Source organism: Corticium candelabrum, chromosome 8 (genome assembly GCF_963422355.1).
Source record: "Corticium candelabrum chromosome 8, ooCorCand1.1, whole genome shotgun sequence".
Classification (NCBI taxonomy): Eukaryota; Metazoa; Porifera; class Homoscleromorpha; order Homosclerophorida; family Plakinidae; genus Corticium; species Corticium candelabrum.
The window spans coordinates 7,328,966-7,341,465 of NC_085092.1; the positions used below are offsets into that span (position 1 = coordinate 7,328,966).

Here is a 12,500-nt window from a genome sequence, read left to right on the forward strand (position 1 = left end):
GTAGTGAAGTAGACCATCTCTTTGTAGTTACCATCACTTGCAAATCAGAGTAGAGATTTTCAACAACCATTTGAAGGTGTTGTGGAGCATGATGTTGTTTGAAAGTTTCTTTGATTAGCCAGTGAGGTACTGAACCATATGCATTGGCAATTGTATTGTATTGTATTGTATTGGAGGTATGCAGCTCACAATACATTAGAATATATATATATATATATATATAGACATCTCATTTTCCAACCTACTCAATTCAGTGAGTCTCAGAGATAGGGCTCGCTTGAAGACATTATCATCTCCTCATACTGGTGCATGGTTGCGGGCAACTCCAAACCGTAACTTAGGCCTCACCATGTCACCCCATGAGTTTGTTGTAGCAGCAAGATACTGGTTGGGTCTACCTGTGTTTCCGTTCCCACCAAACAGCATCAGATGTATATGTGGTCATCCACTTGACCCATATGGAGATCATCTTGTTGGGTGTGGTCATGGTCCACATCGTCTGAATCGACATAATGCTTTATGTGAGTCTATTTGGCAATCACTCCTCATTGATTCCAAACAAGTTGTGAAAGAACAGAGAAGCTCGGGTCAATCCAAATGCCGCCCAGGTGATGTCTTCCATCCGAATTTCTTGAATGGACGGCCTGGATATTTTGACATCACTGTAAGAAACACGTTGCAACCATCTTACATTGCTCGAGTTGCTGAAACATCAGGAGTTGTTGCAGAAGCAGCAGAAATGGGCAAGGATGATCGTCACCATGCAAGAGTATCTTTGACTGGTGGTACATTTTATCCGTTGGTAGTTGAAACACTTGGCCTTTGGTCACCAGACAGTCTAGAGACTTTGAAGTCTATATCCTCAAAAGTATGTGCTGTGTTAGCTGTTCCCTTCTGGAAGGCTTTAAAGAATTTGCTAGAGCAGCTTTCTGTTAGATTATGGATTTATAACGCTAGAATGATATCTAGCCGCATACTTGCGGAAGTAGCTGAAGTCCTTAGTTGGGACTTCCCTGTATGTGAGTAGGTGTGTAAGAAATAAATAAATATATATATATAAAAAAAAAAAAAAAAAAAAAAAAATATATATATATATATATATATATATATATATATATATATATATATATATATATATATATATATATATATATATATTGGAGGGATTCATCTCACAATACACTAGATTATTGTATTGGAGGGATGCATCTCACAATACACTAGATTATTGTATTGGAGGGATGCATCTCACAATACACTAGATTATTGTATTGGAGGGATGCATCTCACAATACACTAGATTATTGTATTGGAGGGCTGCGTCTCACAATACATTAGGCTAACGTATTGGAGGAAGACAAAATGCTCGTGTATTGTGTTCTTATTGACGTTACATTTGAATGCATCTACCAAATTACAGGCTATTGGCTGAAGTGTAATTTTTGTGCAGTTGGTGTGCCTATTACATACCCTTATATGCTGCCATGTTCATGGAAAGATGCCGGCTTGTGTGTCTCGGATTCTTACAATTCATATCACCATACTGGGCATGGCTGTCACTACAAGGATCAAATTGTGCTAGCTGGGTACATTCAAACTGCGTTTTGTTTTTGTGTCTTCTTGTTTGCTTGCATGTTTACTTGTGTCTAAGTTGTTGTTGTTCTGCCAGATGTATGCCACTCTTCCTTCGTATCTGCTAATGCTGCGAGATATAATTTTGTCGGCATCGATGCAGCTTTTCTACTGGATTTACAGACTGTGGTCTCGTGTTGTGCAGGCCCTGACATGAATGTCGTCTACCGTTTTGATGCTGTTAGACTTCATATCATTAAGAGTCAGCAGTCACAGTTAGACATGCTTGTTTTGTATGTTGAATGAAAACAGGACTGCATTTCAAAACTGTTATTGTGGAAAATTGCCTGTAGTGTTATTGGTTGCTGCAGCATCAACAGCTGCAAGCACAGCCAGAATGTATGGCAATACAGCATAGTGTGTTGAACAAGACACACCCAGTACCAGTGGGGGGATGGTGGTGGTTGTGGTGGTGAATTCACTTGCCTGTATTGACAACCACAATGTAGCAACTAAAAATTTACTGATAGGTAAACTACGCAAACAATTCAGGAATTTACTTGTACAACCAACAGGTCTGCTAATACAACACTAAGCTATTCAATGTAGCAAAACGAGCCACTTCTCAGGTAAGAAGTTAAATTGATTAAACGTCTTAATTAAGAACGTCTGTCTTGATTTTTAGACAAAAGTTTCTCTTTGAATACTGTCCAACTGAGCAGCCGGTATTAGCACATCATCTTGTAGTTTCACTATGACATGATGCATAAACCTCACAACGGCATTTGTCTGGTGATCTTGTTTGTTCGGGTGACCATATTGGTAGTAAATGACGAGCCATATAAGACCGAATAGAAACGAACTGAACACAAATGCCAGTAGCATGTGTGTATGCCACGCTTGGTCGTCGGCATGAAGTGATGTGAACCAGAGAGTCACCATCATCGTGTTCTCTATAAACATGATGATGTAGTAAACCGTCATGTTACGAAATGTTCTCCCCTGCAGCAGGTTAATAAAACAGAAAATAGTCAGACCCGCCATCACAAAGTCAAAACACCATTCTTTCAACAGTATTTTCCATTTGTCGCCACGTTTCTTCAGTTTCGCATAATCCAATCCCTTAGGGAACGTGAAATTCGTTTGCTGATAAATGTGCCATAGAAACATCACCGTAAAGTGTATTCCAGCAATGAGTAAGAGCCAGCTGCCATAGGCTGCCAAAAACACTGCCAACGCGATTGCTCTTGACGAAATCATTCCCAGACGCCACAAAATCATCATAAAGCCGCCCTTGCAGGATAGTCTATATTGGCGATAGGGACTTTGTAGTCGAGCATTCACATTACGTAATGCGGCAAAGTAGGTCTTTAGTGACCATGCCAGAGAGAGAAGAGAAACAATAGCCGAAATCAGTTGTTGTGTATTAGCCGAGTCGTCGTGTACCATGATACTAATCTGGAGGACAAGTTGAGGGGCAGCTTCGAGAAATGACTCTATCAACTGAAGAAATGTCGCCTCTCGGATTTCCATGAGACCATCCTCTTCTCCATTGGGTCTCCGCTGTGTAAAGAGAGCTCGAAGAGAACGGAAGAGAATCCCGAGAAGTAGGGAGTGCCACAAAATTGCTTGGCAATTTAGTCTAACAACGGGCTTACTGACAGGCCCAAGGAAAGCCTCTACAAGCCCTGCTCAAAATATTTGTATTAGAAAAACATACACACACACGCACACACACACACACACACACACACACGCACGCACACACACACACCACACATTCATTCATTCATTCATTGTCCGTTACTCGTGTATGAGTTCACGACTTCTCGACTGAGACGTTATGTAGAGAAGTTTTGCACATGAGATTTCAGTGAAAGCTGCACACACACACACACACACACACACACACACACACACACACACACATACACACACACACACACAGTGACACACACACACACACACACACACACACACACACACACACACAGTGACACACACACACACACACACACACACACACACACACACACACACACACACAGTGACACACACACACACACAGTGACACACACACACACACACACACACACACACACACACACACACACACACACACAGTGACACACACACACACACACACACACACACACACACACACACAGACACACACACACACACACACACACACACACACACGCACACACACACACCACACATTCATTCATTCATTCATTGTCCGTTACTCGTGTATGAGTTCACGACTTCTCGACTGAGACGTTATGTAGAGAAGTTTTGCACATGAGATTTCAGTGAAAGCTGCACACACACACACACACACACACACACACACACACACACACAGTGACACACACACACACACACACACACACACACACACACACACACACACACACACACAGTGACACACACACACACACACACACACACACACACAGTGACACACACACACACACACACACACACACACACACACACACACACACACACACACACACAGTGACACACACACACACACACACACACACACACACACACACACACACACACACAGAGACACACACACACACACACACACACACACACACACACACACACACACACACACACAACTCACATAGCCATTTTGGAAACGTTCCATCACACTCATTCCCTCCATCCACCGCATTTCCGCCATCGATTTCCGTCTCACCAAATTCACTCGAACTTTCGCTTTCACGTGCGACTTGAGCTGCCTTCTCTCTCTCTCGTCTCATCCTCGTTTTGGCGGCATTACACTCCCAGTAGATAGAGAAAGCATTCGTGATGATAGCAGGACAAACAACCAGACCCAGTGTCCACCAGAAATACACATGCAAGCCACGAGAACGATAATCAGCCGCCAGTATAGAATCAGACACGATATCTGCGATAAAGAGTATAACACCAAGCACTCTAAGCGCCCTCTGCGCTTTGCTCCATGGACTGTTCCATGTGCAACACGCTAACAAAAGCATCTTGTGTATACATACGGGATGTTGGTGACAACCGGTGGGAATTGAAAGGGAAAGCCCCAAATAGCTGAATTATTACTCATACCGCAGAGACCATCTACCCTATTTGGTATGAGTGGAATGTCGTCACGCATCATGAGTAAACCGTCTGTTCGTGTCGATTTTGTCTCTTCGCGACGCGCGAGCGATTTCTCGATGTGAAGTGCGCATGTGTGACGTCAGCAAGTGTCGCTGCGGTTCCACCTAACGTATCACCACACAAGAGACACACCCATTACATGCACGTGTCCTCCACAACTCGTTCACGTGAAACCCACCATAAGTCCGCATGACCCACCTCCTACTCGACTGCTGATTGGTCAAACACGCAAAGAGCACGAGCGCGGAAGGACGTCGGTGACAATAATGCGGGACTCTGATTGGCTAACTTCCAGGACTACACACCCAACACGCCCCTACCCTCCTCCAGCCGCCAGTTTCTCCTTTGTCCACGGCGTGGCGAGCGTGCTCGAATGGAACAGCTTTCTCCTCCAGAATCTCCCAAATCAAGCGAAACTCTAATGGTGCTTGTCGTTTCCCAGTTTGCTTGACGTCATTTCTAGACGTTTTCTTACGTACAGAATGACGGAGAAACGGCTCGTGATGCGGCCGAGTGTCTTATAAACATGAGCAAATGGATGCCTCCCTCTCCCCACTCTCCGTCGACTGGCGGAGATGTTTCATACGAACGAGAGCGGCACAGTCCGCCAGAAGCTGCACGACAGGTAGGCGTGGTTTGCATGATCTTGTCGCTTGACGTTTACATATACATCACGTGTTGGCCCTGCCTTAGGGTGTGTCGTCTTTCGTCACGTGCACGGGATCGCCACGTGTGAGTAGCGCTTCGGTTCACTACATGCCGGCGGTATCGACACAAGGGATGTCAGCTGCAGCATCTAACATCTTGTTGCCGTTCTTCGCTGGCACTCCTGTTATCTCACATCCGGGACTCATTCCCGTGACCCAGATGATGTTGCCACACTCCCTCGTGACCTTTGCTCCTCTGACTACTGCCGTCGACGCGATACAGCCAGCAATCTTACAACAAGAAGAGAAGAAACCGAGAGAGAGATCACATCGATGTCCATACGACAACTGCGATAAGACATACTTCAAGAGCTCACACTTAAAAGCACATGTTCGAACCCACACAGGTAAACGCACAATTTTAATTTGTTTTTAATTTATTTTTAATATATTTTAATTTATTTTTAATTTATTTTTAATTTGTTTTTAATTTATTTTTAATATATTTTAATTTATTTTTAATTTGTTTTAATTTATTTTTATCTATTTTTAATTTATTTCTATTTTATTTTATTTATTTATTTCTAATGTATTTCTAATGTATTTTTAATTTATTTTTATTTAATTTTAATTTGCTTATTTTTGATTTAGTTGTAATGTATTTTTAAATTAATTTATAATAATTTATTTTTTAATTAATTTAGAATAATTTAATTTCTGATTTTAATTTATTTTTAATTTAATTTTGTTTTTGTTTTTATCATCAGCTAACATTGCATTACAGGTGAAAGGCCATATGTGTGTGAATGGGAGGGATGTGACAAAACGTTTGCTCGATCGGACGAACTTGCTCGGCACAAGCGAACTCACACCGGCGAGAAACGATTTGGATGCCCACTCTGTGGCAGGCAGTTCATGCGGAGTGATCATCTTACTAAGCACGCGAGACGTCACATGGTCGTGAAGAAGATGCCTGCATGGAAACTCGAGGTGCAGAGACTCTCGCAGATGGCAAAGTTGCAGACCGAGGAGCCATCAGCAGCAGACATTGCGGCTTCATAGATTTACAATGAACTTGTGTCCATATTTGCAGTACACTGTTGTCTACATAAGAGTTCTGTCTTAGTTCAGTTTGATATGCATTTGTTAGGAGTCGACGCTAATTTTAAATAAATTTTGGCTGCTTTAAAGTTTTTGGTTTAAAAGATTTCTGGAGTGGTGCTGGCTACCATGTTGTTGTAGAGATTTTTTGGAAATAGATTGATATGATGGTGAATGTGTTTATAGTGTTGTATGCGAGTTGACTATGAGACACTTCAATGCAATAGAAAGATGGTGTAACTAGGTAGTACAATTGAATCTTCCAGCATGTCTCAGAGTACAGTACGTACACAATTGCAACACGATTATATATCCATTCAGTTAGACATACGTTTATACATAATGTACATACATACATCCACCTACACTGCATACGCTTTCAGCCTCGGTTTTCCAGACCCGTGTAGCGCCAATTTAAATCGGAAACTAGACATTGACAATCAGCACAGAGTAAGTAACAACCGACTAGTGTATGCAGGTCATCATGTTGTAATGCATAAAATTTGGGCTCATTGCTGTACTTCATTTCTCTGTATGTCACAAAGCTGTTGGGTCACTGTGTGTGTGTGTGTGTGTGTGTGTGTGTGTGTGTGTGTGTGTGTGTGTGTGTGCGTGCGTGCGTGCGTGCGTGCGTGTGTTGTGTGTGTGTGTGTGTGTGTGTGTGTGTGTGTGTGTGTGTGTGTGTGTGTGTGTGTGTGTGTGTGTGTGTGTGTTGGATTGATATCACATGCACTTACTGAGTTACAGTGAGTATGATGTAATTTCGTGCAGACATGCAAGTCTGACTTTATCTCTAGCGTTTAACCTTTGCAATTTATCACATTTGTCATGCAAGTGACCAGTAGAAACCTGCAACTAGGCTGCCTGGCCAAACCCAGATTGGGCGTGTCTATTGCCGTTGCATCACCTCGCGACCTGTTAAGCCGGTCGCTCAGTCGTGACTCGTGCCTTGCTCCATGCGATATCGATGCAGTCGACGGCTCCTTCCGACGGCTCGTCACAAAATTTCTTTCCCATCCCGTCAATGTCGACAGTCACACCGAATGTGCTACCATGGCCAGTGATAAATGGATCTTGCATGCCTACTCATCCGACTGTCTTTGCCGTTTGTCCGATCATGCCTCGGCAGTTTCCACAAGACCGTCACTACTCATTGCATAGTCATGATCAAACCGTGCAGCCTGCATCTTTCCATCAGGAAGAAAAAGGTAAGAGAGCCCATAGTTGCCCTTACGAAAACTGCACCAAATCCTACCAGAAAATGTCTTACCTAAAAGTGCATATTCGAACTCACATGGATAAGTAAGTAAGACACAGTTGTATATATGCAGTCAGTGTTAAATTTTTAATTTAAAAATTTTTAGGCGAGAAACCTTACGTGTGCAAGTGGGAAGGCTGCGAGAAAAAGTTTTCCCGCTCTGACGAGTTGGCGCGACACAATCGCACGCACACCGGCGAGAAACCGTACGGATGTCCCGTCTGCGGACGACACTTCATGCGGAGCGATCACTTCACGAAGCACGGGCGATCTCATCTCGTCGCGAAGGAGGTGCCCGCATGGAAACTCGAAATCGAACGACTCAATCAGATGGCACAACTGAAATCAACCACTTCCGTGTCTCAAGCAGATGATACAAAGACATTCTAAACTGTACACTTATTAGTTATTAGATTAAAATTAATTTATATATATATATTATATTAATATATAAATTATATCTAATATATTTAAATATATTAAAACTGGATTAAATTATTTGTTATTTAATTATTAATTTAAACTATTAATTTATTTTAATATATTTATTAATTTTGAACTACACCAGATGTGGCGTGATAAAAATAATTTATTATATTATTAGTTTTATTAATCTTGCATTTCATTCATTAACTCTGTTTACTGTGATATTTTCGTGCTAATCTATACAGTAAAAAAATTATAAATTTAATTAACTTAACAAATCTGCAATTTAGCTCTCGCGACTATAAATGGACTCCAAAGCTAAACGGGTCTTAATGCGCATGCTCCGCTCTTCAACACGATGGCGGATCTTGCGCAAGGTGTTTTTACTCAAGTAAACCAACAGGTACGCTTCTAACGCTCTCACTAAGAGTAATCTATTATCTGTGTTAATACAGACAGGGTTATTTTGCGTTAAATATTGTCTTAGCGCGCGTTAGCAAATCATTATTTTCTGTCACAGGCACAACTATCCGGTTTGGCGGCGTTTGCTCAGCCTCAACAGCAACATCAGACGATGCAACAGCATGCCATTCAACAACAAGCCATTCAACAGCAACAGGTCGCTCCTCAGCATCAACTGACGCACACAGTGCCTGGACCGGCTCTCACAGACTCACAAATGCAGCTGCAGACGTTCTGGCCGAAGCAGATGATGAACGTCCGGAATCTACACCAGGTGAAACGCTCAGAACGCCGTTGTGTGGCTCGAATTAATATATTTTATTTATTTTATTATAATTTATTAAATTTTATTTTATTATTTTATTTATTTTATTATAATTTATTAAATTTTATTTTATATTTTATTATTTCATCATAATTTATTAAATTTTATTTTATTATTTTATTTATTTTATTGTAATTTATTAAATTTTATTTTATTATTTTATTTATTTTATTATAATTTATTAAATTTTATTTTATATTTTATTATTTCATCATAATTTATTAAATTTTATTATTTTATTTTATTTATTTTATTGTAATTTATTAAATTTTATTTTATTATTTTATTTATTTTATTATAATTTTATTTTATATTTTATTATTTTCTTTATTTTATTATAATTTATTAAATTTTATTTTATATTTTATTATTTTATTTATTTTATTATAATTTATTAAATTTTATTTCATATTTTATTATTTTATTTATTTTATTATAATTTATTAAATTTTATTTTATAGTATATATTTTATTTATTTTATTATAATTTATTAAATTTTATTTTATAGTATATATTTTATTTATTTTATTATAATTTATTAATTTATATTTTATTTATTTTATTATAATTTATTAATTTATATTTTATTTATTTTATTTATTTTATTTGTATTATTTATTTTATTTATTTTATTATAATTTATTAAATTTTTATTTATTAATTTTTATTTTATTAATTTTATATATTTTATTTATTTTATTATAATTTATTAAATTTTTATTTATTATTGTTTATTTTATTTATCAATTTTTATTTTATTTATTTTATATTTTATATTTTATTTATTTTTATTTTACTAATAACTAGTGAACAAAGAGTCTTTATCTATACCTAACAAGGACAAACGATCCAAAACCATCCTAGCATTAAACTGTCAAAGACGGAGAGAGAGAGAGAGAGAGAGAGAGAGAGAGAGAGAGAGAGAGAGAGAGAGAGAGAGAGAGAGAGAGAGAGAGAGAGAGAGAGAGAGGGAGGGAGGGAGGGAGGGAGGGAGGGAGGGAGGGAGGGAGGGAGGGAGGGAGGGAGGGAGGGAGGGAGGGAGGGAGGGAGGGAGGGAGGGAGGGAGGGAGGGAGGGAGGGAGGGAGGGAGGGAGGGAGAGAGGGAGAGAGCCATGCAAGTCAACAACAGCTCTGCTAACACAGACACCACTTTAAAGAGAAGATCATCTTGCAATAATTTTGAGTATTTGCAGGCTATTGGGGTACCGCAAACCATACGACTTGACAACTAGAGGGTAGAAGAGACTGCCTGCTGTTTTCACATTGTTTAGATGTCGCTCATCGTTCTCAATTTCTCCAGCTGCAGCGGCATCACCTACATATTGTGCAGATTGGACAACGTAGGATGGCTGGAAAGAATTTCTTATTGTGATGTCAAAGTAAGCTGGACGGTCAAGAAGAAAATCCCTTGACATCATGTAAAATCGATGTCATGTAAACGAATAGAATATCTCTGATACGTCCAGTGACTGACTTTTGATCGGTTGAAATGGAGCACGTGATGTCATCAGATGCTGGGTCACTTCCGGTTAGGACGCTCGATAAGAACTTTTCTCTATTCCAGCGTTGTGGACGCTCGCCTAGCGTCGTGCAAACGTCGTACGAGCGTTGCGGACGCTGACATGTTCACAGTGTAACGCTGACGCTCGCTCATTGTCAGCGCCCAGGACGCTCGCACGATGCTGGCACGATGCTCGTGCCAGCATCGTACTGTGAACCGGGCTTAAGAGACGTTTATGACACAACATTTCACCTGGAACAATCAGGTCTGGAAGATCAGGATCACTTATTTCAACTTCATGGTTCAAGAGACAGGTGAATGAGTGTAGCCCAAGAGTTGACGGATTAGATACCACGTAGAATTGCAGCTTACCAGTAAGGCAACTGGAGCAGTTCGACAAGATTCTCTAAGACCTAAACCTCCGTGACGGATAGGCAAGGTCAGGGTTTAAAATTCTCTAAATTTGGCGGCCATCAGAGCGATTAATTGTAGAACACGCCTACTCTATTTACAGCCACGCCTACTTTTATTACGACCACGCCTACTTTTCTATTTCAGTGTACGCACATTACATTTCTAACTGAAACTGAAAGTAGACATCCGAGATTTGTAGGTGTGGTTTTTCTCTGTGGCACTTGTAGAAATTAAGTGTGCATGGTTTTAAGTTAGATGTAACAAAGCAGCTACCTATAGACCCTCCTAATCTCTGTTCAGGTTGACCTGGCCGTCTGAAATCTATGAGAGAGACAAGGCTTTTACATGTAATCATATCTCTTCAAGGTTTAGCATATTGAGGTAAATATCCCAACCCACTGTCTCAGCTAAGATTCCAATTGGTTCCAGATGCCATAGCGGTGAGCTGTAAACTTACAGCCTACAGTGAAACAGGTCAGTCGCTTCATCCGACAAACCGACGCACCATTATGCAAATTCCCATTTGCAGACACCGCGTTACACTAAAATCTGCAAAGATAAGAACTCAAGCTGCCCTGGTAGATCTCTTCTGTTATTATTAGTATAGAAGTGGGAGGTTCTGTGGTTTTACACGCAATGCGAACGAGGAGTAGGACAACCATGTGCAATGTCGCATTGAATTTCTAGGCAACCAAATAGTCCATGTTCACTCACCAAATCGCAAGTGTTAGTCACCAATGATGATGAGGCGTTCGGGAATTCTAAACCCTGGCAAGGTGGCTTGTTTCCATGAAAAATCAGGCGGAGACGAACGAGATATTGTCTTCAAGCAGCTTCGCAACTTTGTGTCAATATTTAACATTATTAATTTATTTTATATTATTCATTTATTTTATATTATTAATGTATTTTATATTTTATTATCTTATTAATATTAATTTATTTTAATTTAGAACGACTTTCGTTTCCAAGAGTTGCCACTTGCGAGGATAAAGAAAATCATGAAGCAGGACGAAGAAGTCAAGGTGAACAGACTGTAGCATTGGTTGGTCCGAGATAGTCTACACACGCAATAGTTAATTAATTTTATTATTAAACATATAATATGCACTCAGGCTGTTAGAGATCTAATGATACTTGATATGTAATGAGATGTTGTTTTAGTTAATTATTTGGTATTAAAATGGCATGCTGGATGTGGGTATTGAGCATGTGATACGTAAGATTGAGGTATCGTATAGCCTCGTCCCCAGACTCACGTGAGCCTGGCAGTGTCCGGTTCCCGTATGACACTTTCAGCCTCCTGTGAGTCTGGAATCACCGCGCCTACTTTCACACACTTACTTCACTAAGTGTCACCCCACGTCATAGTCTTGGCACCCCACGTGACTACATAGTACCTACGTCACAAACTCAATTAGCTTACATCTATCTAATGTGTGACCCAGCAGATGTGTATCACGCCCAAGCTTCCAAACAGTGCATGGTGACTCTCCACGGTGAGTGATTCACCACATTCACGCTATCCAAATCAAGACGACTTCAGCATGTGGAAAGGTGAGTGTATTCCTAGCTAAGTTATTGTCCTACTCGCATAGACTGGCGAGCCTGCCAAGTCTAGTTACAGCGATCTGGAC

General features: G+C 40.1%; 6 protein-coding genes across 6 annotated transcripts in view; 5 read left to right on the forward strand and 1 right to left on the reverse strand.

Annotated features, from left to right (window-relative positions):
* Positions 1 to 1,903, forward strand: part of LOC134183542 (transmembrane protein 214-B-like) — a 12,911-nt gene extending 11,008 nt beyond the window's left edge. The window contains exons 16-17 of the mRNA XM_062651120.1: positions 1,451 to 1,586; positions 1,670 to 1,903. Coding sequence (XP_062507104.1) covers positions 1,451 to 1,586; positions 1,670 to 1,789 — 256 coding nt within the window. The 3' untranslated portion in view covers positions 1,790 to 1,903. The remainder of the gene's footprint in view (positions 1 to 1,450; positions 1,587 to 1,669) is intronic.
* Positions 236 to 1,064, forward strand: LOC134183530 (uncharacterized). The gene has a single exon (XM_062651108.1). The coding sequence runs from the start codon at positions 350 to 352 to the stop codon at positions 1,025 to 1,027; it is 678 nt and encodes a 225-aa protein (XP_062507092.1). The 5' UTR covers positions 236 to 349; the 3' UTR covers positions 1,028 to 1,064.
* Positions 1,904 to 2,002: 99 nt separating the features above from the next.
* Positions 2,003 to 4,620, reverse strand: LOC134183543 (XK-related protein 7-like). Its single transcript, XM_062651121.1, has 2 exons — positions 4,214 to 4,620; positions 2,003 to 3,260 (listed from the first exon to the last, which is right to left on the reverse strand). The coding sequence occupies exons 1-2, from the start codon at positions 4,590 to 4,592 to the stop codon at positions 2,254 to 2,256; spliced, it is 1,386 nt and encodes a 461-aa protein (XP_062507105.1). The 5' UTR covers positions 4,593 to 4,620; the 3' UTR covers positions 2,003 to 2,253.
* A 408-nt stretch (positions 4,621 to 5,028) lies between these two features.
* LOC134183188 (Krueppel-like factor 16) lies at positions 5,029 to 6,649 on the forward strand. Its single transcript, XM_062650670.1, has 4 exons — positions 5,029 to 5,152; positions 5,210 to 5,353; positions 5,422 to 5,782; positions 6,160 to 6,649. Exons 1-4 carry the CDS (start codon positions 5,102 to 5,104, stop codon positions 6,435 to 6,437), a joined length of 834 nt encoding a protein of 277 aa, XP_062506654.1. The 5' UTR covers positions 5,029 to 5,101; the 3' UTR covers positions 6,438 to 6,649.
* An 851-nt stretch (positions 6,650 to 7,500) lies between these two features.
* LOC134183003 (Krueppel-like factor 10) lies at positions 7,501 to 8,124 on the forward strand. The gene is made up of 2 exons (XM_062650447.1): positions 7,501 to 7,684; positions 7,841 to 8,124. Exons 1-2 carry the CDS (start codon positions 7,501 to 7,503, stop codon positions 8,122 to 8,124), a joined length of 468 nt encoding a protein of 155 aa, XP_062506431.1.
* A 383-nt stretch (positions 8,125 to 8,507) lies between these two features.
* LOC134183234 (nuclear transcription factor Y subunit gamma-like) overlaps positions 8,508 to 12,500 on the forward strand; it is a 9,887-nt gene continuing 5,894 nt past the window's right edge. The window contains exons 1-3 of the mRNA XM_062650724.1: positions 8,508 to 8,563; positions 8,681 to 8,896; positions 11,817 to 11,888. Coding sequence (XP_062506708.1) covers positions 8,519 to 8,563; positions 8,681 to 8,896; positions 11,817 to 11,888 — 333 coding nt within the window. The 5' untranslated portion in view covers positions 8,508 to 8,518. The remainder of the gene's footprint in view (positions 8,564 to 8,680; positions 8,897 to 11,816; positions 11,889 to 12,500) is intronic.